Source organism: Nuphar pumila, chromosome 3 (assembly GCF_984573655.1).
Source record: "Nuphar pumila chromosome 3, dmNupPumi1.hap1.1, whole genome shotgun sequence".
Classification (NCBI taxonomy): Eukaryota; Viridiplantae; Streptophyta; class Magnoliopsida; order Nymphaeales; family Nymphaeaceae; genus Nuphar; species Nuphar pumila.
Window position 1 is genome coordinate 124,778,684 of NC_143251.1, and position 26,877 is coordinate 124,805,560.

At 37.3% G+C, this 26,877-nt stretch overlaps 1 protein-coding gene across 2 annotated transcripts in view; it reads left to right on the forward strand.

Annotated features, from left to right (window-relative positions):
- LOC149843621 (mitochondrial adenine nucleotide transporter ADNT1-like) overlaps window positions 1–14,712 on the forward strand; it is a 35,241-nt gene extending 20,529 nt beyond the window's left edge. For both annotated transcript variants that reach the window (XM_089999968.1, XM_089999967.1), the window contains 6 exons: window positions 8,024–8,187; window positions 9,772–9,809; window positions 12,099–12,211; window positions 12,327–12,440; window positions 12,646–12,990; window positions 14,330–14,712. In XM_089999968.1, coding sequence (XP_089856094.1) covers window positions 8,024–8,187; window positions 9,772–9,809; window positions 12,099–12,211; window positions 12,327–12,440; window positions 12,646–12,990; window positions 14,330–14,413 — 858 coding nt within the window. In that variant the 3' untranslated portion in view covers window positions 14,414–14,712. The remainder of the gene's footprint in view (window positions 1–8,023; window positions 8,188–9,771; window positions 9,810–12,098; window positions 12,212–12,326; window positions 12,441–12,645; window positions 12,991–14,329) is intronic.
- The last annotated feature ends 12,165 nt before the right edge of the window (window positions 14,713–26,877 follow it).

The window sequence follows — 26,877 nt, forward strand, 5'->3', positions numbered from 1 at the left end:
TCGAAACCATTTCTCTACCAATATTCTGCATTTTCATTGTGATGGAGGTGGTGAGTATACATCAAAGGATTTTACTGATTTTCTCCAAAGTAATGGAATAAAGCGTAGAGTGTCTTATCCACATACGCCACAAAAAAATGGGATTGTTGAAAGAAGGCATCTACATATTGTTGAAACAACCATGAGCATGATGCATGATAGCAATCTTCCCATTAGTCTGTGGTAAAAAACATTCCATTCAACAATCTATATTATAAATCATCTGCCTATGACAGTTTTACAAAATAGTTCACCATACTTTTCTCTTTTCGGCATTCAACCTGATTATGATGCTCTGTGTGTGTTTGGATGCACTTGCTACGTTCATATTGATGATTCTCTTAGGAATAAATTCCAACCAAAGGCTTCCAAGTGCAGATTCGTGGGATATGTTGATGATTACAAAGGTTATCGGTGCAGGAATGTTGTGTTTGATGAGAATAATTTTGGAGATGTATCGTTTAATACCTATCAAAGAATTCTCAGAGAAAAGGTTTATCATCCATGGATGAGTGCAGAATTATTTGCAAATGTTTATGGTGATTGCTCACCTCAGTGTACTCAGGAAACACAGTCGGCTGACGAAGATGACATTGACTCAGGGCAAGCATGCTTACTTCAATCTGGTGATCAGGTTGGTGGAGCTTCATATGCTGAAGAAGGGGCAGGTCCACAACGGCATCCCATTGATAAATTTAAAGGGTATGTGTATGTGCGAAGAGAAAAAGGCGCTCCTTCTGCTCCTCACATTAAACCTAAACCAGATAATTATGTGCCTGTTGGAAACTTGAGGAGTTCAAATAGAATCAGACACCCTATTGATAGGTGGGTCAGCTACAATAATTTTTCTATGGATCTTCAACTCTTTTTATCTCAGGTTGACAAGCATGATGAACCCGTAGGGTTTCATCAAGGCATGAAATCAAACAAATGGATTGAGGCCATGAATGAAGAAGTGAAAGCGCTTCATGAATGCCAGACATGGGAAATTGTTTTCAGACCTCCTAACAAAAATGTTGTTGATTCCAAGTGGGTTTATAAAATTAAATACAAACCTGATGGCACCATAGAACGATACAAAAGAAGACTTGTTGCAAAGGGATTTACATAGTAATATGGCAAAGATTATGATGAGACCTTTAGTCCTGTGGTCAAAATGGGGACAATAAGAATTATAGTCTTTAGCTGTCAAACATGAATGGACATTAAGTCAGTTAGATGTCAAAAATGCCTTCTTTCATGGGGACTTGATGGAAGAAGTTTACATGGAACAACCTCCATGATATGCTGAGGGAGACCCAAGGACACATATATGCAGACTAAAAAGAGCCATATATGGTTTGAAGCAGGCCTCACGCACGTGGTTTCAAAGTTTCTCCCTAGAAATACAAAAACATGGATTCTGTCAATCTCTCTTGGACCACTCATTGTTTATATTCAAGGGTAAAGGCATCACCACCATATTGTTGATATATGTTGATGATATTATTGTTACAGGGAACTTGATGAGCCACATTGAAGAAATAAAGAGACTCTTAAGTCAAAGGTTTAAGATGAAAGACTTAGGAGATTTGCGTTATTTCCTTGGAGTCGAGGTAGACAGGAAGGATGGTTGGTTGACATTGACACAACATAAATACACACTAGATTTATTGAAGAAATTTGGTATGCAAGATTGCAAGCCTTTGTCTACACCTAGTGTCTTACATCAAAAGCTTAGTTCACAGGATAGAGATTTGTATCCTAATTCTACAAGATATCGAAGTGTAGTCGGTATGCTTCAATATCTTACCTTTACTCGTCCTGACATTGTTTATTCTGTCAATCAAGTGTTGTAGTTCATGCATGAGCCAAGAACAGGACACATGGATGTTGTCAAGAGAGTGTTGAGGTATTTAAAAGGAACCATCGGAGATGGGTTGGTATATAAGAAAAGTTGGAAAGGAGGGGATATGCATGATGTCACGGTCTACAGTGATGTGGACTGGGCAGGAGATCCTGATGAAAGGAGGTCGGTTTCTGGATATTGCATCTTTCCTGGGGAAAACCTAGTATTCTGGAGCAGTAGAAAACAAAAGCCAATAGCTAGATCAAGTACTGTGGCTGAATGCCGATTAATGGCTGCTGCAACTGCTGAAGCTACTTGGACAAGGCATTTGTTGAATGAGTTGGAGGAACGAATCTCGAAATCTATCTTATTGTGTGATAATCAAAGTGCCATTAAAATATCTTTTAATCCTATTTTCCACAGTAAGACAAAACATATTGAGATAAATCAGCCCTTCATTCGACAGAAGGTTGAAGACAAAGAGATTGAACCTCATTTCATCCCTACGGAAGACCAGGTGGCAGATTTATTTACAAAGGATTTGACGAAAAACAAATTTTGGTTCTTGAAGAACAAGTTGTCCATGGTTCAAGACCATGCACAACTTGAGGGAGGGTATTAAGTGTCATGTAATGCTGGACCAGCTTGGGTCTGATCTAGACCCAAACTGGGATTGCGTTATTGACGTGCTTACTGGGGCACGACTGTAATATTGTGTTTTGTTGTAGGACAGTCATGTCCATACCCGAATTATCTTGTAACCTAATACATAAATATAATGAATCAGGTCATGTATGCTTTATGAAAAGAACGTGAACATGTGCAGCAAAACCAACTCAGCGTCTCCTCTTTCTTCTACCTTTTTTTCTCACTTTTTCTTCTTTTGCAGATCAGACTTGGTGAAAACCCAAGTTCTAACAGGAGCGTGTTGAAATTGACTGGCTATATGTACAACATGAGCTATGTCTGGTCTTGTAATACTCAAATACATAAGAGATCCCACGAGTTGTCTGAAGGGAGTTGGATTGTCTAAAGGAACTCCATCATCGGCTCACATCTTCATTCCAACAGTCTCTGGGGTGTCAACAACTTTATCATCCGATAGTCCTGACCTGCCAATAATATCTGAAACAAACTTTGTTTGTAACAATATGTATCCTCTATTAGAGTAGGATACTTCTATACCAAAAAAGTATGTTAGGAACCCACGATCTGTCATTTCAAAAGAATTTTTTAAAGACTGTTTTACTTGATTCCTTCTTTGTCACTCCAACATATCATCAACATATAAAAGTAAAATTATAATACCTGCAAAAGAATTTTTGATAAATAAAGTTGTATCAGTATAGCATGGTTTAAAACCATATCTTGCAATAACATTGTTAAAAGTATCAAATCAAACTTTAGGTGCTTGCTTGAGATCATACAATGTTTTTTTTTTAATTTAAGTACTTTACTTGAACGGATTATCAATCCAGGTGAAACATCCATGTATACTTCCTCATTAAGATTCCCATTTAAAAAGGCATTTTTAACATCCATTTGAAATATATTTCAATTTTTAAGTTGAAATAGCTACAAGCATTCGAAGAGTAGTCATCCTGGCAACATGAGCAAAAGTTTCTTCGTAATCCACTTCATATTTTTGAGAATATACTTTGGCAACTAGCCTGACTTTATGCCTTTCGAATGATCCATCACTTTTGGTTTTTTCTTTAAAACCTCATCTACATCCTATGGTCTTCTTTTCAAATTTAGAATTTCTCAAGTGTTAGCTTCTTTAAGAGTGTCTAATTCTATATGCATAGCTTTTATCCATTCGGGTAAAATTTTTGCTTCATTGTAACATGAGGGCTCAAAATATGAATGAATAGCTATAAGACATGCTCTATGTCTAGGAGAGAATGAGTCATAAGACACAAATTTATTTGGAATTCTTGAGGTTCGTTCAGATCTACGAATGGTGGTTTGTTCTGAAGGAATTTCTAATGCTTCATTGTTACTTTGATTTATACTTTCATTGGTTTCATTTTGATTTCTTCTAGTGTACACTATTGGTTCAACTGTTGTTCTATCTTCAATAAGAGATTCTACATAACTATTTTCATCGTTAGACATCAATTTAAACAAGAAAGAATAATCAGAATTTATGTCTTGTGACGTGTTTCCTTCAAATCCACTTTCATTTTCAACAAAATTAACATTTCTTGAGACAAGAAGTTTATCATTTTTTATATCATAGCATTTAAATCCTTTTTTGTGTTTCGGAGTAACCAATGAACGCACAAGGGATAGCCTTAGAGGATAGTTTATCTCCTTTATCATTTAAAACATAACATTTACAACCAAAGATTCTCAGTCTTTGATAGTCAGGTTGATATTTGAATAATTTTTCAAAAAGAATCTCATTTGACAAAGTTTTTGAAGACATCCTGTTTATGAGATATATTGCGGTTAATGCAACTTCAGCCCAAAGATTTTTAGGAACATTTCTAGCAATAAGAAGGGTTCTTGTAGTTTTCATAATATGTCTGTGTTTTCTTTCTGAAATTTTGTTTTGTTGTGGGGTTCTAGGACATGATTTTTTATGTAAAATTCCTTCGTTTTATAAAAATTGTTTAAACTCATTTGACAAATATTCTCCTCCAGAGTCAGTTCGGAGAATTTTGATCTTATTTTCAAATTGATTTGTAATCATATTATAGAATGTTTTGAAGGTTGCAAATACATCTGATTTAAACTTAAGAAAGTAAATCCAAAAATATCTAGTGAAGTCATCGATAAACACAATGTAGTAGGAGAATCTTCCTTTAGAAGCAGCAGGAGCAGGACCCCACACATCCGAATGAACTAATTCAAAAAGCATTGAAGAGTAAAAAGTTCTTTGACCATAAGGCAAGGCTATCATTTTACCGAGTAAACATTTTTTACATTCAAAATTATCTTTACAAAGATTCTTGGTAACCGGTACAAAATTTAATTTCCTTATATTTGGATGCCCAAGTCTATGATGCCAAGTTCGTATATCTTTTATTTGGGCAGTGTTACAAAATGATTCCTTTGGAATACAAAGGAAATCCACATAATAGAGATCTCCTTGCCTAAAACCTTCTTCAATCAATTTCCCGGACTGGCGATCCTGCCCCCAACATTTACTTGATGAGAAAATCCATGATCTGAGATTTGAGAAACTGAAAGTAGGTTAAGATGAAGTTTTGGTATAAGTCTTATTTTTGGAATGTAAAATTTGTTATGTTTTGATTAATCATTTTTAAAAGTACCAACACCCTCTATTTATAAGGCAGTGCCATCGGTAGTGGAAACAAAAGATGCATTCGAATTAGGTTGACATTCGGATAGTATAGACTTATGTGGGGTCATATGAAAAGAATCTCCTAAATCAAGAAGCCAAGAACACATACCATGAGTAGAAGAGGATGCAATGACCGCTCCTGAAGTAGATCCTTTGACTAATGGTTGTAATGCTTTCGTTAGTTGAGATAATGATTTGGTGAGGTCTTTGAGATTCAGAGTATCCTCATCTTGTTTTGATGGTGCAACGGCAACACGTTTTTCTTGAGGCTTATATTTGTATTTAGGACATTGAGGCCTAATATAACCAGGTTCATTACAGTTATGTCAAATGATTTTTTATTCTCCTCTATTCTTGTTAAAATGAGGAGGTTTATATGATTTGATATGATGCCCTGGTTTTGATGCGGCAAGTGTGCAATCTTCTTCTTGGCCATTACTAGAAGTAGCAAGCACACTGACATTTTTACTCATATTTAGTCTAGTTTCTTCTCCACTAAGTTTAGTGAGAATCTCATGAATAGGAGGAGAAGATAAAGATGATAGAAAGGAGACCCTTGTTTGTTCAAACTCAGGTCTCAAACCATAGAGAAAAGCGAAGAGTCTATCTTCTTCAACTTGAACTCTTCGTATTTCTATACACTTACCTTCCCACTTGGGTTAAAATTGGGCAAGTTGGGTCCATATGGAAGATAACTCCATAAAGTAATTTCTTACATTTTTATCTCCTTGTTTGATATTTCTAACTTTTTCTTAGAGATAATACTTGTGGGCCATATCTTTTTCGATAAACATACCTCTAAGATATTTTCATGCTTCATTTGCCTTTTTGTAGCATAATAGGTTTGAGGTAATTTTTTTCTCAACTCCACTTAGCATCCATGAATTTTTTTTTGTGTTTTTCATTTCTCATTCATCCAATTTCTTATAATATTCTTCCATGGCTTTGTTTCTTTTGTCAAGACAAGTCTCAATCCCATTTTCACCAAATGTAATTTTGGGAGTAAGTTCAAGAATAGTACCTCTTACGAATCCCCACAAACCTTGACCCTTGATAAATGTCTCCAAGTGTCCTGCCCAAATGTTATAGTTGCTTTTTTCAAGTTTGAATGGCGGAATAAAGTTAGAGTTGCTTGTATTGTGTGGGAAAAATTCACCCATAGTGAGTTAGAAGAGAAAAACTAATCAACACCACGAATGAGAATAAGCACGCTTTTCGAGGCAACCCACCAATGCACAATTGATCATACACCAAGCTCTGATACCATGTGAAAAGTCTTACACACAATTAAGCTTTCAAATAACTTGATATTCAAAACATATGCCAACACAAAATAACATAAAAAGCTTCACACCACAAGAAAGAACAAGTGCTTCAAATGCACCGTGTTATTGCTATGAGGGGATAAAACCCTTTCATTAATTCTCTATTACAATGGGCTCATTGCCCTTATTTATAATACATTACACTTTGAAAGAGTCGCTGGGCTATTCCCAACAGCTCTAATTAGAGCTGTTGGGAATCAGCCCAACGACTCTTATTTGACAGACTGTGTACACAGTACAATCAACTACTGGCTGTGTACAGAAAGGGAACAAAAAGTGAAAAAGAAAAATAAATAAAATGAGAAATTACAGAAATAAGAAAATAAAAATTACAAGAATATACGTATGTACTTTAAATATGTATTTATATCGTGGTTGCCAATTGAGGAAGCGATACGGGAAGCAGGAGCGGGAAGTGAGACACTTTCAAAATTTTAGGAAGCAGGAAGCGTTGAACCACTTAGGAGCGAATCGGGAATCGTCTCAGAAACGACTTAGGAAGTGAACCGGAAGCGACCTAGGAAGCGAGGGAGAAGCAAAAATAAATAAATAAAAATAAATAAAAAATACAAGAAATTGAAAAATGGGGGAAGCGCGGGGAAGCGTGAAGGGAAACGTGTTTCCCATTAAAGGGAAGCGTGCTTCCCATAAAAGGGAAGCACACTTCTCATTAAAAAAGGGGCCTTCCCCGGGCGTTTCGGAAGCGCGACGTTTCGCGCTTCCGAAGCACACTTCCCCACATACCTAGGCGCTTTTGGTAAGTCTGATTTATATACATATACATACTCTTGTATTACAAAGAGTATATATATATATTCAAGTATATACATATATGTAGTATTTTCTAACCGTTTCATGAACTATTTCTTTTAATTGTGAACAGTAACTGGTCTCTTTCTTTATTTCCTGTCATCTCTTTGCTTGCTTTAGTAGATAACCCTTTTTATTTTGTTGTGTACCGATCAAAACTTTTGTAAGAGAAGGTAAGTGCATTCACATGTAATGTAATAAATATGTTAATATTTTTACTCAACTCAATCCTTTATATTGGAGAAACTGGGCAAATGGGGTGAAGAAACATAAATCTTGCTGCACGGTAAGGGAATATGCACAAATATTGTGGAAGCTTTGATAATGGCTGTATGCAAAACTTTCAGCCAGACAAACTATGGCATAAATATTATGGCTAATGATGCCAAGAATTGCTTCTGTAGCAATATTTCAGCATATGTATGCTCGGAAGCTGGTTAACAATTTGCATCCTTGTTTAACTAGTTGGTGGAACTTGTTGAGATTTGGTAGTTTTTTCTTGGACAACAACAGAAGCATCGTGCTGGCTCTTTTAAAAGTTTGGATCAGTCATCAGTGCGAGTTGTCATCATGAGATGTAAATGAATATCAGTAATAATTGTCATTTACCAAATGATTGTTTTCTTGGTTGGAAATTTAAACTTGTCCTTTTTTTTATACTGTGCTATTGTTATTGTTTTAACTAACTGTTCCTTGGTCTTAAAATAGGTTCAAAATCCCCACAGCATAAAATACAATGGCACTATACAAGGTTTGAAATACATATGGAAAACAGAAGGTTTTCGGGGACTCTTTAGAGGGAACGGCGCCAACTGTGCACGGATTGTGCCAAACTCAGCTGTAAAGTTCTTTAGCTATGAGCAGGCATCTAGGTACTTTTTATGCATAAGTTTGGTATCAAAATGTATAGGAAGCAGCAGCAATTGGAGAATTCAGCTTTGTTGCTTGGGCATTCAATCTATTTTATGATATGTTGGGTCGTAGCATCTTTTATGCTTTTGTTTTCTTATTGTTGTTTCTGCCTCTACGTGATTGCTTAATTCCTTCCCCGACATTAATATTCTGGTAGGCATGTTATACTGGGACTTTTAGAAACTGAATGAGTGTTCTTTTTTGTCTTCAACCCTTTTGCACCATCATCTTTGGTCTTCTCTAGGTTTTTATTCAGATAAACCTGTTACAACTGCAAGATAACTTTGTAAGCAGATCTTCAGGATGATAACACATTGCCGCCTGGTCTTTTGTCTTTCTTTGTCCTTACCTTAGGATGTCATGCTGATTAAGACGACTCATTAGTCATTCCCCAACAATCTCATAAAGACATGCTCAAATTCCTTTGTGAAGATTGTCTCTTAGATCTCATGATGGGAAGCAATATCTTTTAGGGTTCACCGGTTTGCACTTTTCTAATGCTAATTGATGCAGCTTTTAAGGATATGTAGAAGCTTCCTATAATCATGGACAAGTGCTGCATAGTTTTAGTTTTCATCTTTAGCTAGTAGCTTTGGCATGTATGGCTACTTATGTCGTTTGATCTTGATAACTTGTTAAATGTCAATGCAATTATCCTAAAACTGTGCATCAGCGTCAGGTTCTGGGTGCATCATTGCAGGAGTACTGCTATGCTGGAAATCATGATCTATTATGTGTTTCAATAATTGTAGACTTTTGTAGCATCATTGTCCTGGAAAGGTTCCACATTGCAGAAGTGTAACCCACTTGTCACCTTCCAAGCTTTGATATATGTGTTGCAATTCAAATTCATGGCTATTGATTTGTTTACTATGATGCCTAATATATCCATATGATAGTCCCATACCATGTAGTGTGAGGAGCAGTGCAGATATCTACTAGCTTTAGCTGCCATAGGATATGCACAACCAAGTTTGAATGCCATTATCTCAGTTCATTGTCCTGCTAAATGTGACTAACAATTCTTTTGCATCCACAACATGCAAAAATGTCTTTGGAAATCTGTTGCACTCCATCACCCAAACCCAATATCATTTCCTTTATGTTATGATCTACTTAGAAACTTATAATTAAACTGGGGTTGGGCCACTTTTATTCTGGTATTATTATAGGAGAAGTCTATTGCTTTGGCTAAACTATCATTACATGTGTTCTGCAGACTTATGCAATCATGCATAACTGCATGTATTCCATAAGTTTCAAGTTAAGAGCTTGTGGAACATCATTGTCGGCAATACTTGCTTGCACTCCATTATGTTTGGTGTTATAGATGTGAATCTTGTATTGATGTACCAAAGGATTCCTTGACCATATTGTGTTTACCTTGTTATTTTCATGCCAAACTTCTTTTTGATGAAATTTCGGATCATTTCTCATTGGATGTTTTCTTAATCAACTTTTTTGTTTTCTTTGTGTGTTTTTTCTTTCGGAGAGCTGGTTACTGTATTCATTATATGCTAAAATAAATTTTTTCATCATTACAGTGGAATTTTGTGGCTCTACCGGCAACAGTCTGGGAATGGTATGAACCGTTTTATTTATCTATGCTGCTCACATCACTTTATTTGGGTATTGCAAATTTAAGAAAACTCTGAGCAACTAGCGATGGATGGCAGACTTTGTAAAAATTTTATGGCCATACTATTCCTGTATGCATGTGACTGTGACCTTAACAATAATCATGTTAGTTACGAAAATAGCTGAGTTGCTCTAAATGCTAGAATCAAATTCAATGTATGTAATCCATGTGTAATCATGTTCGAGAAACTTGCATGCGCTTCAAGGATGCCAGTTGCTTATAACAGGCGTGTGCATGCATGTATCCATTTTTTTTTTTAGAATCTTTTGTTGTGTACAAATGACTGGTTAATTCTTGTCTCGGAAAACATTGATGGTCTTTGGACACTTTTGTTTGCTTGTGCTAGGTTCTCCCACTTAATATTTTAAGAGGCATTTTCAAAAGCTTTCTTGTCTTTTTTATGTTGGTTGTAGTTTTGAAGTTTGAACCAAGAGTAATAATGTATTATCTCTTACTTTTTAGGATCTTGATTACTGATTTTGTATTCACCTCTGTTCTTTTTCTTTTAAAATTTGTCATCAATTACACATTTCAATTTCAACTTAGTTTTATTATTTGACTTTTTAATTATAGTGATTCAAACTTGTTGGTATACATGCATGCGTACATATATACATCTATGTATGTGTATACGGCCATGTCCCCATGCCATAATTTTTTATAATTGCTATACCATCTGTATCTGAATCATGTCCTGCATCTGTATCCGTGTGACATATTTATATAATCTTGGACAGCCTTGGTCCCCATCTGTTAGACTTAATCTATGTAGACTTTTTAATATGATTTTTGTTTTTCAAAAATAGTTATCAAACAAAGATGCCTTTTAAAGTTCATAAGGCCTGTATGTGTGGGGGTCGCAAGCTGAACCAAGGGTTAGATATTAAAATAATCTGTGGGCATGTGTGCACCTGTGTCTTGGTGCCTCTATGCTGTGCATGTCTTTGTGCTGTGTGTAAGGTAATCCAGCATCTGAAGTTTGTGCAATGGCATGTATAGTTCCTTTGAAGGCTCCATGTCTTCATGAGTGTGCTGCATGTGCTTTTTCTGCATCAAAAGATAGAAGAGGAAAGAGGACTTGGAGAAAATCTGAATAGGGTTTGGCTGTGGTTGTTTAGATTATGCCAAATGCCAAGCAAACTCCACACAATTGTGGTTTGCGTGGTCAATTAATTAAACTATTGGAATTCACCTGTCACAGAAGGAATTGAAAATTCAGGTTGGTGGACATAAGATGGTTCTTACGAACCAAAAGCCACGGCTGAAAAAAGAAAGTGCATACCCAATATGAAGATATTAAACTCAAGATTCAACCTTGTTTTTTCTGAAGTCATGGATGGTTAGTACCTGCATGGGTGCATATCTTTGTGCATGAGTTTGTCTCCCTGTGTATCCTTGGATGCTTGGCTGCAGGGCACTCTGGTTTGATGGTTTGGGTTTTGCTGATTGATGTTCCAAATAAATGTGGTACGCCTATAGAACAAGCTATATAGTAAATCTGTTGCACAGGTGATAAAATCCCAGCTTGGTGGACTTATGGTTTTCTCATTAAAAAACACAAGGGAAGAGATAAAAAAATTGTATCATGTCGATCCAAACGTGTTGTAAAACTTGTGATTCAAGCTTGTTTTTTTCCCAAAGTGATTGTTGAATATTACATCTAAGGTCCGTTTGTTTCATGGGAAAGTGCTCACCTGGTTTCCCTTTCCCCTTTTTGCCAACATGGCTGAGACAAACATCCAAGCATCATAGTGTGAAAGTGCAGTGCTGGCACAAATGGGCCCATGTGAAAATCACTTCATTCCTCCCCATGAATATCAAAGGACTTTCATGGGAAAGCTGGCTTGCAGGAGTTTTTAGAAACTGATGCCCCTTCCCATGAAAGATCCTTTTCTTCCATGGGAATGAAACAAACAGGCCCCTAAGGTTAGAATGCCCATCATAGCCAGGCCATAAGTAATTGATTCCTTTAATTGGATGTTCAAGACTTAATTTAAAGATGTGATTCCGACATTGTTAAATTTATCTGATCTTATTTTTGTTCCGTGGAATTTAGATGATTTATTTATGTTTATCATGTGAGTTCCTTATCGAGCTTCTTTTGTTCTAAAGGTTTACTGAATGTATGTGTGAATTTTTTGACCTGCTGAACTTGTGTGATGCATATATGGTGTTGGGCATGGATTTAATGTTATTACAATTTGGTTACTTTGCCTTCATCTGATTTTGCAGAAGATGCACAGCTCACTCCACTTCTGCGCCTTGGAGCTGGAGCATGTGCTGGCATCATTGCAATGTCTGCAACTTATCCTATGGACATGGTTCGGGGGAGGCTAACTGTCCAGGTCCTTTAATTGTAATTTTTGCAAAGTTTTTCTCTTCGTTAATGTTTCACTTCCACATTATTGGACGCTAAGTCGTGGCTACCATGCTCCTCAAAACATAAAATGGTTCATGCAGACAGACAAATCCGCTTACCAGTATAGGGGAATGTTTCATGCACTGTCAACTGTCCTGCGTGAGGAAGGCCCTCGAGCTCTGTACAAAGGATGGCTTCCTTCTGTCATTGGAGTGGTTAGTGAAACCCTTCCTTTTTTTATTGATATGGCTCTTTGGTTTTCTGGTCAACATCATGATTTTATAATATTTATTTGCATTTTCTCTAGAAAAGAGTAATATATAAGGTTGTGTGTATGCATGTGTGTCGTGTGTGTTTATGTGCATGTGTATGTGTGAGTGGAATGCTTGCTATCATGATTAATTTTGTTTGTTTCCACAGATTCCTTATGTAGGTCTGAACTTTGCCGTATACGAGTCCCTGAAGGACTGGTTGATCAAAACAAGGCCATTTGGACTTGTTGAAGACAATGAACTGAGTGTGACTACAAGGCTTGCTTGTGGAGCTGCTGCTGGAACGGTTGGCCAGACGGTTGCTTACCCACTTGATGTCATACGCAGAAGAATGCAGATGGTAGGCTGGAGCCATGCAGCATCCGTTGTGACAGGGGATGGGAGAAGCAAGGCACCACTTGAATACACTGGCATGGTTGATGCATTTAGGAAAACAGTGCGGCATGAAGGTTTTGGAGCTTTATACAAGGGTTTAGTTCCTAATTCTGTGAAGGTTAGTTCAGTATGCCACATTTGCAGGGTTAGAGAACTATGATCAAAGAATCCCTGTTAGTGTTAATAGAACACATATTCACTACAAATTACTCTTCATTTTTATTTGGGTGACTGAAACCTGAGGATGCCCTAGTCGAATCTTTTGAAGAGCATTGCTGTCAACTGGTTGTATAGTTTGGGCAGAGCAGTCGAAAGTTCTGCCCCTGCAACATAACCTTTAGTGCCAATGATCAAATCCAGGAGTGGAACCAAATGGAGATTGTGGGCACAGTTGGCCTCTTGGTTGTCAAAAATCAAAATTTCCCTATGCATAGGGAGTTTCTAGACTAAGTCTCCATTGTCTACCCCGCTAATTTCAATTCTATTTTTTATTCCCTGCCGACATGGCATATTTTTATCCAAGACATTAAAAAAAAATAAACATCACGTGTACCTAATTAATCTCAAAGACTCAAATACTTATGCACTCAGCTTGGATAACACTATGTTTTCTCATCAATTCCTTGCTTCCTATTTTCTCTACTGTGACTAAGGAAATTGCTTTCTTGTCCATGTCACCACTTTCATAGTAAACATTTTCAATATGCTATTATTTTTTGAAAGGCAAGCTGGGGTTAGCCCGACCCTTGTTATACAATTATACCATTGGGTTTTGAACCTACAACGTCCCAACACAAGGTCCTACCAGACAAGTGGAGCCCCCGTTGGCACTTTTCAATATGCTATTGATTTTATTGAAATGACTAATTTGATGAGAACTTAGTCCAGCTCTTCAAAATTAGTAGAAAGTCATTCGATTTATTGGAAATGGTCAAGCAAGTTGTCCTGAAATATTATATCTAGTGTTGATGACTAAATCTGCCAATATCAACAATTGCATAGGTTTAAACTTTAATGTAATAATTTCACTGGAAATATGTTTTTTTAGTTCTTTCAAAGTTAAATCTACAGAAAAAAGAAAATTTAATGGCCATCTATTTTTCTGAGGAAACTACTTGCTCATGGTTGCCAAAGTTGTGGTTCTGGAGACCTGGTTCTGTTACCGTAGGATCTTGAGATATATGCTGATGTCAATGCATCTACTGAAAGTTAGTCTTAATTAAGCACAAATGTAACACATGGATATGCCCCCTGTTTGAGCATCAGGTTACATGTTCATTGGACATGGGGACAGGATTTTACAGATACATTTGAAATGTAGGTCACAGTTTGTTGGTTTTTACCTGTTCAACTTCCAGGGTTCCAGGGAATGGTGTAACATTTCAATGCTTATTTGATCACCTATGTGTTGATTTTTTTTCTTTTATCCCACTGATTCTTTTGCTATTTGGTTACAGGTTGTGCCGTCCATTGCAATTGCATTTGTAACGTACGAGTTGGTTAAAGATGTTTTAGGAGTCGAGATGAGGATATCTGACTGAGAGTGGCAATAACCAAAAGCGCAATTGAGGGCTTGGGTATATTTTTTGTAGGGATCTGGATAAAGGTAAGGCGATATCCTGTACTGTAACGGATATTGGTATTACTGCAGACAATGCATCAAAACCAAAACAATTTTTAGGGCTAAAAGTGGTTGGTTTTCTTCATTCTTATTCAGTCAATAAAGCGTTATAAAGGAGGTAATGGGTGGCATTACTTCAATATTCAAGCCATTCTTCTTATGTATGATCTGTTGTAGTATCTTTTATTTTGATTGATATTAAACTATTTTCCTCTTGCATTTTCCTGCTATGGCCTTTTCATCATAATCTCAGCCTAGAAATATGATTGAATTTTCTGTTGCTTGAAAAACTTAACTTTTGGTCTGCATTAATTAATGTTATAAACATATGCTTGCGGTGTCTAGGATTTGATATTGTGAATACTCCCCTGGTGATTGTCTAGGTGTAAGTTTAATGATGTTTGCAGTGTTGTGTGCCTGGAAGAAGAGCTCTTGAAACATTGATGAAGTGGAAAGCAAGAAGAATGAATAACCCTCGAGTGTTTATGTTATCCTTTTTGACGACCTTCTGGAAGTCCTCACTCTGACCGTGTAAATTGCATGCCAATGATGATTCACCAGAGTAGATCTTCTTTGGAGATCTAGGGACTAAAGATTGCCGATTGGACTTGAAATTGCCCTTCTGTAAATAACTCTGCTACATGGCCCTTTTGATGTTCTACTTATAAATTATGTTTGGCTTCGGCAACTGATATATACATACCATTCAATATGGAAATATATGGTAGGCGTGACATTTGGTTTGAAGTTGCGGAGGACTCCAGTTATTTCATGGTTGTCCTCTATTGTTGATAGAAAAGTGCCATAATTTTGTTTGATATGGTTAACTTGATTCCTGTCTTAGTGATGATTTCATTCATCCATCTGCTTCTTTTCTCTTCTTTCATGTGTCTAATGTTATCTGTCCCTGAACTCATAATTCACTGCTTCCTACTCTTTTTGAGCTTATATTCTTAAAACTTTTTTTATTGATCCTCTATCGCCGCTGTTGTAAATAGTCCTATCCAGTCAATTCGATTTTTATCTCAGTGGCAAGGCTTATCATTTCATTTCCTTGACTTTCTCGTTCTCCTCTCATTCACCTTATTTGTGCTTCTCTCTTAACATAGTGAGCTTTTAGGTGCACGTATACTTGCATGGATTTCCCTTTGAAGCATCATGCATGTTTGGTAACATCTCATGAGATTCAGACTCATACACAAACGAGAGAATGAATCTCATTGGCATTGGCTAACCAAACATCAGAAAATGGGTGGTGGGAAACCAACTCTCATTTGCAAAGGCAAATCAGAGTGGTTTTCTCATTTACGTGAGGATCAGAATCACAAGGAGCCTTTTGTGATTCTCATTCATACTATTCTGCTCCGCTCTTCCAACCCTTGTAATGCTTGTGGTTCTTTTGTACCTGGTGCTCTAGAATCTCTAGTTTCGTAATCTCTCTCTCTCTCTCTCTCTCTCTCTCTCTCTCTCTCTCTCTCTCTCTCTCTCTCTCTCTCTCTCCGGGTTCTTGTTTTGCTCCCTAAGTTTAAAGTCTGATTTGTTAACAAGCCTGACTGCTTCTGTTTTGCTTACGCTGTCACTTCTTGTCATCATGATTGGTAATGCATTAAATTATATCTGTGTGACATTTGGATTTATTTTATGGTGGTTCGTCTTCTTCATTTAAGCCTACGGTGTATGTATGAACAGCAGTGTGGATCAAGCCAGGTGTAGTACCCCTGACTGTTTCCCTTGGATGCTATTCATCCACCAAACCCCCATGATCGGATTCCTTATGCCCCATATGGGTCTCACTGAAATTTTCAGAACCGTTGATGCACTAGATCATTGGCATATAGATCATTTGCTGAGCGTAAAGCTGCAGCCATGGTGGTCGCCTGTTGTTTATCTAGTGGATGAACGAACGGCATCTAAGGGACCCAGTGGTGTGCCGGACTTTATCCTCACTCTGAAAAGTCCGAGCTCTCCATACAATGATAATGTCGTCAAATTCTTTAATCATCTAGAGGACAAGTGCCCATATAAGGAAAAAAATGCACATTTCTTTGTGGTGAAGTGTTCCTAATCTTGTGTTAAACATGTTCTGATTTCACATTATTTTTGCATCGATAATTGCATTATACTCTGAATAATTTTACTACTAGTTTTCTGATTCGAGTTTTTTGGCTCTACTGTAGAAGTTCAGAAACCCGTACTTTTCAGTGGAATCTTCTTTTGGGTCAGCCTAATATGTTAAATTGTATTATTCATCCCGTTAAATATCCATTTGTTTTAGAGTACAGATCAGGTCAGGGGTACCTCCTGACGCGTCTGATGCCACTCACCCAGGCGATGAACGTCATCCTCAAGATATCATGGTTGGGTTGCCGACTCTTCTGATGGGTATCACAATTTTTCCAGAGCCACTCTAGATGAGCGGCATCTAGACAACAACAACTACGCCTTCATCCCAAAACAATTGGGGTCGGCGATATGAACCAAAAAAGAAAATCATTCTGGATCTTCCACATGAATCCTTCTCCTCCAATCATTTTTATCCAATGTCATGTCCTCGGTGAGGTTCAAAGCATTCGTATCTTTTCCTATCATCTCCATTCATGTCTTCCTAGGCCTACCCCGACCTCTTTTAACTAATATATTTTCCCATTTCTCTATCCTTTTAACTGGAGCATCATTAAGCCTTCGCCGAATATATTCAAACCACTATAAACGATTCTCTTTCATCTTATTTTCAATGGGTGCAACACGTACCTTCTTACGTATGTTCTTGTTTCGAATCATATCTTTTATTGTATTTTCACACATTCATCTAAGCATACGCATCTTAATTACACTTATTTTTTGAATATGATGTCGCTTGGCAGCCCAACATTCAGTACCATATAGTAAAGTGGGCCTAATAGTCGTCCTATAAAACTTTTCTTTCAATTGCAATGGTATTCTATGATCGCACAATATTCCAGTTGCACTTTTCCATTTCACCCACCTAACCTTTATCCTATGATTTACATCTTTATCAATTTTTTCATACTTTTGAATGATAGATCCCAAATATTTAAAACAATCGTCCACCGGTATTTCTTGCTCACTAAGCTTCACTACACTCCCATCATTATTTTGTTGCTTACTAAACCGACATTTCATATATTCGGTCTTACTCTTACTCAAAACCATGATGTTTGAGATGTCGGTGGTTGCATGAATTCAGAGGGAGGGGTGGTATGCCTGACCTGATCCACACTCTTTTGAGTTTTGGGTTATGTTAAAATTAACCTCTCGCCGGCTTTCCCTCTTACTGGTGATATGGTGTTACAATGGCAGCAGCAACTGTGAGGGTTTATTTTTCAATTTCAACCCTGACTTGAACTTCTGATTGGGAGATGGACATCGGAAGGAGTTTGAGGAATTGGGAAGTGATAGTTCCCGATACCTACCTTTTGGATGTAAACAGAAGGGACTACGCATGGTAATTACCTCCCTTCAATGTCTTCTCAAGGATGCTTCAATGAAAGTCGGTCAAAAGTCTTATTATATTTGGGAGAGAGAGGTGGGCAGAGAATCCCATCCAAAATCAATAATATGGGAAAGATACGATTTCGGACCTAGGTCTCATCCTTTTTGGTTATTCATAAGTTAATTCGTAACAGGGTGGACAGTTAATTCGTAACATGTAGGAAGGGCATTTATGTGTTTTAATTGAAAAGGGTAAAGTAAGAATTTTTGCCACAACCGTTGTGTGCGACAGTGTGAGGGGGGTTAACTCAAGGTCCTTATTTGACCATTGTCACAGAAACTTAAGATTATATCAGTAATTTCAGAAAAAGTAGTGCTGGTGTGGAATTTCATGCAAAAGGAAAGGTCGGTCTGTATCAGAAAATTACCCTATATTTATACTCCAACGTAAATGTACCAGTAGGGGCCGGGAGGCCCATCTTGATCTTCAAAAAGAAGAAGACTAGAAAATCCTAAGACAGAAAAGATCAAGCTGGAAGAGGAAATTTCAAATAATGCAATTTTTCACTTGTGTTGGTGTCCAGGAAGCCGCCAATGCACCTCATCTCCCTCGCCCTCTCCCTAAACCCCTTCCTTTCTTCCTCAACCATGACATATTGACATAAAACAAATGGAGAACGCGACTTACCGAAAGCCGCCATGGTCGATCCGATCAAAACTTGGATAGATGTGGGTGGTCAGCGTTCTCCTCAGCCAATCGACACTCTCGATGAGCCTAAACCATCATGTTGAATGATGAGTAGGATCCTTGAACTCAGAGAGAGAGAGAGAGATCACCTTGGTAGTCCTCATCAAGCTACCATGAATCTTCTTATATAGTGGGAGAAGAGTTGGGGTTACATTCATGCTATTCATGCAATGTGAACATTTCACATTCACGTAACAACCCTCTCACTCTCATTGAGTCTCTTGGTGTGCCCTGTGTCAAACCGGGTCACATCCGGTTGGACACAATCCAAAAAATTCAACATTCTTTCACTTGACTCATTGATTCAAAAAAACACATAATCAAGGTTTTTTAATGTTATCTTGATTCAATTTTCATGCGGCTTCACATGCTATCCTGTATCATAAGAATGAATCATATGAGTTATGGAGATAAATATATCTATATAAGATATTATATTTTCATGTAGTACAGTGTCATTCATTTTAAGTGTTTAGCATGTTAAGAATACCTTTGTGAACAAATTGGTCTATAACCTATTCTATTGGTCGTTTTAATATTGTTATTCTATTATTCTCTCTTTTCAAAAAGAGAGATACTTTACACAGAACCAACAATGCATATAACCATAGCGAATGAATTTAGTTTTATAAATGTGATCACATAACACCATAATGTATTGTCATACATCATAAGAAATCAAATAAATTCATCCTAATACATGTTGGAAATATAATCCTGGTGCTAGCCCTTTAGTAAGAGGATATGCAGTCATCTTCTTTATACCGATTGTATTAATACAGACTAAATGATTCTCAATTATTTCTTTAACAACAAACTACTTTAACTCCATGTGTGAACATGAGGTGAAGCTCTTGTTATTATTCGAGAAGGATATGTCAGCTTTATTATCACATAAGATATTTAATGTCCTCTCAATAGAGTCCATAATGACAGAACCCATAATAAAGTTTCTTATTCAAATAGCTTTAGATAAAGTCTTGTATAAAACAAAAATTTTGCCTTCATGGTATGAGCTGCAGTTGTAGACTATTTTCTGCTTCTCTATGAGACAATACCGCTTGCTAATAGAAAAATGTATCTAGTAGTAGACTTTTTACTATCGAGACATCCTCCTAAATTTGCATTAGAGTATCCAACGACCTTTAGGTGATCAATATTTCTATAGGTTAACATATAGTCATTCATTTCTTATAAATATTGCATGACCTTTTTCATCATCTTCCAATACGCAATGCCTGGATTAGACTGATATCTACCAAACAGCCTAATAACAAATGCAATATTTGATTGTGTATACGTCTGTGTGTATTGCAAACTCTCAATCGCTGAAGTATATGGGACACTTGTCATCTAAGCCTTTTCATTATCAACTTGAGGATAGTCATTTAGGCTCAATTTATACCCATTTACTATGAGTGCAGATTCTGGAGAGCAATTCTCTATCCCATATCTTTTAAGCACTTTAAGAATATAGGATTTTTTAGAGGAGTGGAGTATATCCCTAGTTCTATCATGACAAATCTCAATTTCAAGAATGTAAGTGGCCTCACCCATGTCCTTCATAGCAAAATGAGAAGAAAACAAATCTTTTGTTTTATGTAGCATGCTCAAATCATTAGTTGTAAGAAGAATGTCATCAACATATAAAACCAAAATTATAAACTTATTCCTACTAGCCTTAAGATATATGCACTGATCAATAATGTTTTCAATGAATTCAAAGTTCAAAATCACTTGATTGAACTTTTTATACCACCGACGGAAGGCTTGTTTAAGTTCATAAATTGATTTATTCAATTTGCAAACTAAGTTATTTGAGTTATTTACACTGAAACAAAAAACTTGTTGCATATATACCTCCTCTTCCAGATCCTCATTTAGGAAAGCCATTTTCACATTCATTTGATAAACTTTAAATCAAAATGAGTTATGAGAGCCATGATTATTCTCAATGATTTCTTAGTTGAGACAAGGGAAAATGTCTCATTACAGTTAATGTTTTTTATTTATGTAAATCCCTTTGCAATGAGCCTAAACTTGTATCGCTTCACTCGCTCTTTAGAATCTGTTTTGATCTTAAAGACTCACTTACAACCAACAGGTCCTACTCCATCATGTCAAGGTACAAAATCTCACACTAGTTCTTTACCATAGAGTCAAGCTCTTCTTTCATGACATTGATCAAATGTGTCGATCTTTCACTTTCAATGACTTCTACAAAAGTTAAAAGATCATCATCAATGTCTATGAAATCATAAAGCTCTTGTAAATATACTATATAGTCTGGATGAATGACAAATTTTTTTATCTTCGTGAACCTCCATACATATGATACACCTTTGTATCATGTTGTTGTTGTATATCCTCATCAACAACTTGTTCTACCTGGGATTAATGTTCATTGACTAATTTTTTTCTAACAATATTGAAATAGACAATGATCGAGAAAACTGAGTATTTTTTCTTTGCATGCATGAAAATTGAATCTTGTAATTCCTCAAATGCAAGACTTTGAGATATATCTATCCCAATATAATTATTTTTAAAAAATCTTGTTTTATCTGTTTCTACTATTTATGGTTTATAAGATAGACAATAAAACCTAAAGCCCTTTGACTTTTCTGGATAACCAATGAAAAATTTACTAGTCGTCATAGGATCAAAGACTTTTATATATGGGTTATACAATTTAGCTTCAGCTGAACATCTCCATATGCGTATATATGATAAAGAAGGTTTTCTAACAGTCCATAACTCATAAAGAGTCTTTTGAACAACCTTTATAGGAACCTTGTTCAATATGTGCATTGTTGTCCTAAGAATTTTACCCTATAAGGTCAAGAGAAGGTTTGAGTGATTTAACATCACTCGAACCATTTTCATAAGCGTACGATTTCTCCTTTCATCTACACTATTTTGGTAAGCACTACTAGGCATGATGTATTGAGGTACAATGCCTTCCTCTTTTATAAACTATGTTAATGACCTTTTTTTTGTCTAATCTCAGTGAAATGACTATAATATTTGTCACATCTATCAGGCCTAACCACTTTTATAACTTCACCGGTCTATCTCTCTACATATTTATTAAAATTCTTAAAAATCTAAAAGACTTTTGATTTCTCAAATAACAAGTAGACATACATATACCGTGAGTAATCATCTATAAAGGTGACAAAATATTTTTTACCTATATAACATGAGAAAAATGACTTGCAAACATCCGTATGCACAATCTCTAATTTTTCATTGTTATGTTTGAAAATTTTCTTATATGTGTTACACTGCTTAGCCTTTATGCGGTCAACATATGGTTTTGTATCCGTAAAGTCAAGGGATTCAAGAATCTCTTCTTTCACAAGTTTTTTGACTCACTCTTTCAAGATGTGTCCTAACTTTTGATGTCAAAGCAAATAGAATTGATCATCCTTTAGACCACATTTATTGTCAGTTATTGTATTCTCAACGAAATGAGATTTCTAGATTTAGAGTTTGGTTTTCAAATGATACAAACCATCAGACACATATAAAGAACCAACAAAAATATAATTTTTAATAATGATAAGCTTGAATTTTTCAAAATTAAATGCAAAACCAAACTTATCAAAATTTGAAATAAAAATAAGGTTATGACTATGTGATAAAACATAAAATGTATCAACCAAATTCAAAATGAATCCAGACTTCAACACAACTTTGTAGGTCCCAACATTCTTGATATATAAACACATCTTGTTTCATGAGAAGATGTTTCTTTCAAGCTCTGTTAGTTCTCTTTCTATTCAGAAATGTCTGCAAAGAGTTGACAATGTACACTGTGACACCAAAATCAATCCACAACTATGCAATAAAATATAGATTAAATTGCACTTATGAGAAACAAATGACTCGTTACCTTTCTTCTCAAGCTATTTCTTATGCTTTAGGTAATCTACCTTCTTATATTCTTTCTTCTTACAGAAGAAACACTTTATAGAAGAACCTCTTGCTTAAGATTCAACATTCATCCGAGAGTTTAAACTCTTCTTAGAGGTCTTCTTTTTTTTTCTTGAAGATTTCATTCTTCGCCCCCGACCTATACTTTTCCTTACGAGAATCCGTATGTGCACTTTGCACCTTCTCACCCTTCAGTATTTTTTCTTCTTCAACACACTTAGTTAAGAGGTCATTAAATGACCACTCATCATTATGTATATTGTAAGAAATCTTTAATGTTCTTTATTCAGTAGGTAGCAAGGTCAAAATCAGATGGATTAGGAAAGACTCTGAAATGATGAACTCCATGCCATTCAACTGAGATGCAATGTTTTTCATTTTTAAAATGTGTAGTCATATGAGATTGTCAACAAAATATTTTATAGACACCAACTTGGACAACAAGATACTGTCCATAGCCTTAATAGAACTGAGAAACTGAACCTCAATGGCTCCCAAAAATTTCTTAGAATGACATCTTGAATATTCTTAGCTACTCTTGATTACAAAAGCAACATGCTAAGTTTATTTGAGTGTTCTCACTTTTTATGGGCAGTTTTCTGATCGATTATGCATTGCCTTGTAAGAGCAGAATGTTCGTCAGCTATAAGAGCCAAATCTAGGTCTATGTAACCTAAAATAAATAACATTATTTCTTTCTAATCCAAAAAAATGGATTTGTCTAAGATGAGGATATTACTAGAACCATCAATCATTAATGAATCTGATATTGCAAGAACGAAAGAGAAAAAAAAGACCATATAAATGCTCATATGAGACTCATATTGAAAAAGTAAAATTGAGACCTTTTATTATTCACATTTTTAGAGACAAATACATTAGGGTCACTATCATTGCACTTTGGTGAAAATGATAATACACAAAGCAGCTTCACCTCTTCTCAATTCACAAAAAATTAAATCTTTAATTGATAAAACTAGTAAATCACGTAACCAGAGATAATTCAACATTGTATAGGTATAAAAAAATTTAATGGGCTAATATATACATCTACCATTACATCTTGTGTGAATTTGAAATACAATGACCTCCCTTTGAATAGAATCATTGTTTCATAATGTCACACATAATCATAATATTGAAACTCAATATGATCCAAAGAACCAGTAATCAACACAAGACAAATCACTTTGGTGATTATATGAGTCAGTTAATCAAGATCTTTTACCGTAATTATATTCAATATATAAAGTATGTCCATGCAATTATGATAATGCATGCATATTTATGATAAACTATGTATAATAACATAAAAAAACACAAATTCATACTACATCTCTTATGTACAAATAAATTTTTTATGAAACATATCACATATATCATGAATTAAGTCATAATTTTATGCTTAAATATCATAGATAACTCAAGTACATGCAAGAGTCATGCATCCATGATAAACATACACATAAAGCATAAGAAAAAATGACAAGGCATGTTTTTAAAGGTAATACTCAGGGTCCCAATGCTGAAACCGATCTAAAACGGCCTCGAACCGGTTAAGTAAGACCTTAAACTTGTTTGAGAACTATCAAACAGGTCCAAAACATGCACAAAAGCTCTAAAATCAAATAAGAAAATCCATGTTCTTTTTCAAATAAAAGAAAACAAGGTCTCCTCTTGTAGGAACTAGTGAAAAATCTTTTGGAACCGGTCAGAAAAAGGCTTCAAACCGGTCCCGAAATGAATTGTATCGGTCACTAAACAAGTTCTACTCCGTAAAGGGGTAAACAATACATGGATCCTGTCACAAGATCTAGTTTCGAACCTGATCTAACCCAAAAATGTACATGGGTTGGATCTAACTATCCGGACATGGTCTAAATCCATACCAAGTCCAACTAGATCTCGGGTCGGATCCCACAGATCCAGACCTAGTCCAGATCCATGCCCGATCTTAAAACGATACTGGGTTAAATCTGAATCCTGGACCAGATACAATTTGGATCTTGTTCGAACCATGTTCAACTGGATCTTAGATCAGATCTCACGATCCTATCAGGTCCGAATCTAGAGCTAGTCCAATCGAATCTTGAGTCAGATCCAGATTCTATACCGGATCAGGTCCATGACCCGAACAATCTTGGACCAGGTCCCTCCAGATCGGGAGCAGACCCAATGCACCGAGAACCATTTTTATTGTTTTCGGGTTCTAAATTAGGTCCCTCCCGAATCGGGTTCTATTGTAGCTATAGTGCTACAATGGAAACCTGACACTCCGCCCCCGTAAAACAATTTTTGTTGTTGTTGTTGACCCTTCCACTGTCTTTCGCAGCCGTCCTCGGCTGCCGACGACAATGGTCGACCGACGGAGATCAGCCACTATCGTCCTCAACCGTCCGCCAATGATTGCAGGGGTGGAAACAGTGAATAATAAAAAAAAGTTTCGCCCCCCCTCTCCTCCATCCGGCCACTTCCATGGCCAGCCGTCGATGACGGTCGGCCTCCAGGGACCTACCGTCGATGACCGCAATCATCCGCTGATGATTTTGACGACGAAAAATGAGAGGGGTAATAGGACGGTTTCTCCCCCACCTACTGCTGACATGTTGACCGCCACCCACAACTGGCTTCCACCACCGTCGACAATCGTCCCCAAATTTTGTCGGTGACAACCAACCATCAACGGAGGCCGTTGATGGAAAAGGTTTAAAACCCCAAACTGAAACCTTTTGATTTCTTAGGGTCCCCTTTCCACTAATTGTAGACATAGCCAGCAACGATCGCCTTAGGGTCACTATGTCGGCAAAGAAAAAAAAAATTCAGTCGGGGGGTGGTTGTGGCCGACTTGTCTAAAGTGGTGGGGGCTCTATGCTGGGGTTTCGAAAAACCCTGACTAAAACCTGCTCTTCAACAATCCTGCTCGTTGACAGAGGACACCAACACACCCACATCGAAGATACACACAACAGCTGCATGGTGTAGGCTCATAACACAATGTTGACGTAAAATCAATGGAGAATGCAACTTACTGGAAGCCATCATGGTTGATCCAGTTGAAGCTTGGATAGACGTGAGTGATCAGCATTCTCTTCATCCATGAGCCTTGGTCGTCAGGTCAGCAGGACCCTTAAACCTAGAGAAAGATATCACCTTGATAGTCCTGGTCAAAGTACCACGAATCTCCTAATGAAAGAAGAGTTGAGGTTACATGCATGACATACATTCACTTAACAACCCACCCACCTCCCAGTCTCTTGGTGTACCCTATGTCAAACCCGGTCACATCCGGTTGGACACTATCTAAAAAGTCCAACATAACCAGCGCCTTAACCACAAACCTACTGAACCTCCCATCCTTCTACTATAGTCTCTCCCCACCTCTACACCAACCTTCCTCTCCACCCCTTGGTCATACATCATCGGCAAAAGGACCAGAGGCAGCTCGAACTGGAGGGACTCGACTGTTGAGCTTGGCCCAGCGCAGTGCAGGCACCCACCCGTGGCCCAGGATCTTCACTTTGGGGATCCAGCTCGTGACGAGCCCACGAGGTGGGTTCTGATCTAGAAACCCCGGTGGCAATACATTTGCCACCACCTACTCCCATCGGCTTCCTTAGTGCCCACAGGAAGGGCAAGTTAGCGAGCTCCAGCCCGAAGGCCAGCTCTTGTATTTGGTCCCTTCTCATTTTGGCCTCCGTCCCGAACCCACAAACACCACCGATTTTGGGGCTTGGTCGTCTGACCACTTTCAAGCAAGCCGCCCATGCAGGGTTCCCCTCTGCCTGCGCCGATGCATTTTGTCTGTGGGAAGCAGACCGACTGTTTTCACTGGTTTTTGATAGAGCTCCTCGAGGGTGTCTATTTAGTCCCCCTCAAACTCCTTGTTGCTTCTTATGAGCACGCTCCGGCACCCTTCCACGGCTGCCAACACCCGGCCCTCGTCGGTCACGCCGGACGCGTTCGGCCCGAGCCCGCCGAATAACCCAGGTACCAGTCGGGCATGGCCGTCAGAATCTCCGGCCCCGACCGGCAGCTCTTTCCAATGAAGAGATTTGAGGGAGGACCGAAGAAAGACGTTGCCGCGGCGCTGAAGATGCAGTAGAAGGAGCACGGTGAGACAGTGCCGTACCGTCACGAGTGAGCCCCTGTTTTCTTACCACCTACCCGTCATTTCTGGTTTTAATCCATTCATACCTCATACTATGAAAGATTTCACATGAAAAGCTTTTCATGCGGAGGGAGAG